This window comes from Dipteris shenzhenensis, chromosome 2, assembly GCF_047967505.1.
Source record: "Dipteris shenzhenensis isolate YYH24624 ecotype China chromosome 2, Dip_SZ_1.0, whole genome shotgun sequence".
NCBI classification, from domain to species: Eukaryota; Viridiplantae; Streptophyta; class Polypodiopsida; order Gleicheniales; family Dipteridaceae; genus Dipteris; species Dipteris shenzhenensis.
The window spans coordinates 13,948,573-13,953,095 of record NC_141597.1 but is presented as its reverse complement, the minus strand read 5'-3'; the positions used below and the strand labels follow the sequence as shown (position 1 = coordinate 13,953,095).

Genomic DNA, 4,523 nt, shown 5'->3' with positions numbered 1-4,523 from the left:
ATTATTGTTTACTTTAGGGAGAAATCCTTCAATTTTGTACGGGGCCTTTGTATGGGGGCTGGCCACCCACCTAAATCAAAGCCGACAATTTAACATTGAAAGAAGCTAGGTCCAGCTTGGAATGCTTGCTTTTTTTTTTGGCTCAATTTGATACTTTCACAAGGTGCCCTTTCACAGTAGAATCTAGATTAAGAACAAAAAATGTTTTGAAAGTACACAATGACAACCACGACGTCCAAGAAGAGGCTTGAAAGGGCTCTGAATATGAATTGACTTTTGATCTAGAACACATTCATCTGGGGAGCAAAGAGATGAAGCTTTTCCCACTGACATTTGTTTAACAAAGTCACGAGGGCATAAAACAAGGCCTAAAATTAACCCAACATACAGGGAGTCCTGCAGAGCTACCATGTTGAGAGGTACTACCCGCAAGGCTTAAATTATTGTTATGATAGTCAAGGTACATGCAAAAACATGGTCAAATTCAATGCCACAAAGATAGTCTTCATGCATGCTACAGATTATAGCCCTCTCAGATTATGTAAAATTCTTGGAAATCTCTCCAAGACAAAATGAGCATTTCCGTAATTGCTGGAGGTTTGGTCCTGAGATTTCTTCCTGTAACACTCCACTCTTCAAAAGCTTTCTTCTGGTCATGCGTGGATGGCTCAAAAAGGTTGCGTTGAGCCAGTCCTAACCAAAATGGAAGGGACATTCCACAGGCGGTTGGTTAAGGGAATAAGCTGAAATACTGCTCGGAAAGAAAACTTGTTTTTTTGGGGGCAAAACTCATAGCTCACAAGTGAAACATAAGCATATGTGCAAGCATGGTCAAATTTATCTTCCTTCAAGGGAAAATGTGAGAAAGAGGGGAACAGAAAAGCCTGGTTGAGCTTGGACGACTTGCTTTCGCTCATTATATTTTACCAGATTTTCTTTACATGGGATTAAGAGTGAGAAATGCTTTTTCAAGTGCTCAATGACCACCTCAAAAGCTTTAGGTTTAACCTGACCTATCCTTAATGTCCGAGAAGGGTTGAAAGGACCCCAAGTATGAAGTAACTTCTGAGCTAGCATATGTAGAGAGAAATGTTGCTTCGAGTTCAGCAAGAGCAGAAAGAAAGGGTACTGCTTGCTTTAAGCTCAGCATGAACCTTTCTCATGGATTCATTCAAAACAGGGTATTAAGAAGAAATTATTTTGGAAGTGTTCAATGACAACTAATCAGAACGTAGCAATGTGCCCTCAAGGCTGGCCTGTAATGAATGTCCATACGAGGATCCCTTCATGAGTGTTCTAAGAACAAAAAGTGCTTTTGGAAGAGAGCTAACCAGAACCTACCACTCGGTGAATAAGTACACTGTCTCTTTCGTTGTTTGAATTGCAAGATGTCCAGTACTTATGTCCAGAGAAGGCTATACGGATGGAGGCTTTTACTTTACTATTATTCTACCCATTGATCATATCCTACTTTGTTTCTTACTTTATTCACACAAAATCCCATCAACAACATATCGAGCCTTCCACAACCCTTGAATCCATATACTTGATCGAAGGAATGTTATACAAAATCTGTGCACCATTTCACAATCTTGCTTCAAGATCGTACTTGGGTACACTCTGACAGGACAACCCCCTTCAGCTGTTTTGCCAATCTTTACCAAATAATGCATTTTGAGGGTTACAGCACCTTTCATCATCAATATACAAAGAATGTGTAAATATATAGCCGCAATGCTGATCTTGTCCCATTTGCTATAGGGCAGAAATAAGAAAGATAATGACTGCAACCATCCAAGCGGGAGCAGTGCCACGTGTTGCGGAAGAGTTACCATAAATACTGCCGGAGGGTGAGAGAGCACTGTTGCAAGTGAAAGCAAAAAAATAAAGATCAGTTGCTTGCTGGTTGAGCATTCTGACTTTAATGCGAAAGCATGAACTCAGAATGAAAGAAAAGTCCGTAGGAACCAGTAGCTTACTCTGTGGGGTAACTGCAAGAACCATAACCTGCAATGTCAAGCACAGCTATGAGAAATCCAATCCAAGATCTAGCTCGTCATGCAAGGGCATCCAAAACCAAGATCACATGGGGTTGGAATCAAGCAAGCCCACTGATGGTCAAAATCAAACGATCTTACTCGGATCTGAAGTGGTGATCATGGCAGTCCCTCCGAAATTGCAGGCAGCAGTGTTGTCTCCGCTCCTCTGGTAGTAGCTATTGTAAGCATAGGATGCATGATTGACAAAGGTATCAGGGAGGAAGCAAGGCTGACCCTGTTGAATCGGTCCACAATCTGCATTCCCCTCCCCGCAAGCATAATTCAGGCCGGCCTCCAAACTATCATTGCTTGCTCCAGGCAGGGCAACACACCACGTAGCCCCTGTGCCATTAAAACTCTGAGGAGCCCCGCTTGGGGAACCCTTAAGACCAAGGTAATAGATGCTGGTCTCATCCACATTGAAAACGCCCCAATTGCGTTCTGACGTCGGCCCTGGCTTCTCATCCTCGTTGAAAACCGAAAAGATGTATGCATCTAGAGGTTGTCCCGGCCTGTGAGGCGTCCCTGTATTGTTCTGCACAAGCATCAAAAGATTGTTGTTGTATGTGGCTGCATTCTGCACATTCGCCACTGTCTCATTTGCATCCCCTTTGGTTGGCCAGCCCGTCTCGCTAAGCAAGACGCTAAGCTCACCGTGTCCCATCCCTTCCATGGCAAAATAAACCGCATCCACTTGAGCTGTGAGCAGACTAGAATACGTTAAGTTCGTCGTTGCATCGATCACCACATCCTTGGGCTCAAACAGGGCGTAATCTAGGGCTATATCTTGGGAGTCAGCAATGTAAGCATGATATGGGTAAGCGTTCACCATGTAGAAAGAGCCGATCGCCTTCAGGTAATCCAGTATAGGCTTGACAAAAGAAGTGGCGAGGCTATCGTTGAACGCACCAGCGGAGGGTGGAAAGGAGGTTTGCAGAATCGCCATCGAATTAGCAGTGGAGACCTTGATCTGATCGGCGAGACTGGCTTTGGTCAATCCCGTGTGTATGTTCATCATTGCTGGTAGAACTGCAGCGGTATACTGGGGAGTTAACGTGGCGACCTCGACTCCCACTGTCACGACCGTGATTTTGATAGATTGGAGGAGTGGAGCTAAGAAATTATTCACCCAATTGTCCGCTTGCTGCTCGGTCTGGAAGCTGGACAGCTGTTCGTTGGGGATGGTGATTATGAGCTCGATGTTGGTGTTGGCGAACGCTTGGACGACGGACGAATCGTAGTCATAAATTCTAACCTTCGTGATGGACTGTTTGGCGAGGAATTGAGCTACGGATTGGGGGGAAGGAAGGTTATCTCCATTCCGTCCATAACAGAAGCCGATACTACCGGAAAGAACCGGAACTGCGAAGCAAAGAGATAGGACGGGCATCAAACAATTTCGCGAGAAAAAAGGGGAGCTTGGACGCGAAATGAGGACGCAATTGCATGGCGAAAGTGACGAACAAGATGGAGGCAGGGAACGCACCTGGGATGCAGAGCAGCAAGCTCATGAGGAAGACGAAGATGATGAGGAAGATGCAAGAGCGAGAAGCAACCAGAGCAACTATGTCCATGGCAATAAGTTCCTGCTCCTTCTGCACATTCTCTTCCTCTACATTCCTAAATCTCAGAGTCCATTCCTTCCTCGCCGTCCTCTACAGTCCTCCCAACGCCTCCCCTCAGCTCCCTGCCGCTGCTCACACTTGCTCTGATGTCGCAGATGACTCTCGCGCAAGCTCTACCATTGCAGATGAACCGATCCTACAGAAGCAAGCTCCGTGTCTCCACGAGGAAGCAGACATTGAAAGTGAGGAGGTCCTTCTTGCTCAGCGAAGATCTCCCAGGACTCGCACGCGGCCGCGCAGCTTCAACGACGAGAAATTTCTAGCCATTGATCGGAACTAACCCCCTACTTGAGTCTTGAACCTCGCACTGTTGCTGAAAGCCTCGGAGAGCCCGCGCGCCACGCCCTCTCCCGTCCTCTATCATTTCCCTGGCTCTCGCGGCCTCGCGATCGTAACTTCAAAACACACACCTTTCTCGCGCGCTCGCTCTCACGTTCTCACGCAGTCTTTCGGAAATTCTTACTGACGGCCCTCTAAGCCAACATGCTGCTGTCTACTGAAGATGGCAGGCAACGCACAAGGGGATCGATGAATGAAGCATGTGGAATTCGCCATTGCAGCACGTCCATCTGGCAGGGAAGAAGAGGTGCGTGGGGAGTTGCTGTGCTCGCCGAAGCTCTAGTGTGGCCGTCTCGAAGAATGAAGAAGGTGGGGGGGCTTGCAAGGATCGAGAGGCAAGGAAGGCAGAGATCCAGAAGCAGGAATGGCGAAGGGAAGGGAAGGGCGGCTGGCTCGCCAGCAAATTCACTGCTCGAATCTGCAACACAGAAACATACACAGCGAAGAAGAAAGAGAGAGTGTTTATATTTTTTTTTAAATTTAATTTGTGGAATTTCTTGTGGTTTTTTTAATCGTCCCC

At 46.5% G+C, this 4,523-nt stretch overlaps 1 protein-coding gene across 1 annotated transcript; it reads right to left on the bottom strand.

The window, feature by feature from the left end:
- Positions 1–1,537: 1,537 nt before the first annotated feature.
- Positions 1,538–3,918, bottom strand: LOC147904359 (glucan endo-1,3-beta-glucosidase 13-like). Its single transcript, XM_087394100.1, has 4 exons — positions 3,526–3,918; positions 2,139–3,401; positions 1,980–2,007; positions 1,538–1,861 (listed from the first exon to the last, which is right to left on the bottom strand). Exons 1-4 carry the CDS (start codon positions 3,611–3,613, stop codon positions 1,756–1,758), a joined length of 1,485 nt encoding a protein of 494 aa, XP_087250226.1. The 5' UTR covers positions 3,614–3,918; the 3' UTR covers positions 1,538–1,755.
- Between the last annotated feature and the right edge of the window lie 605 nt (positions 3,919–4,523).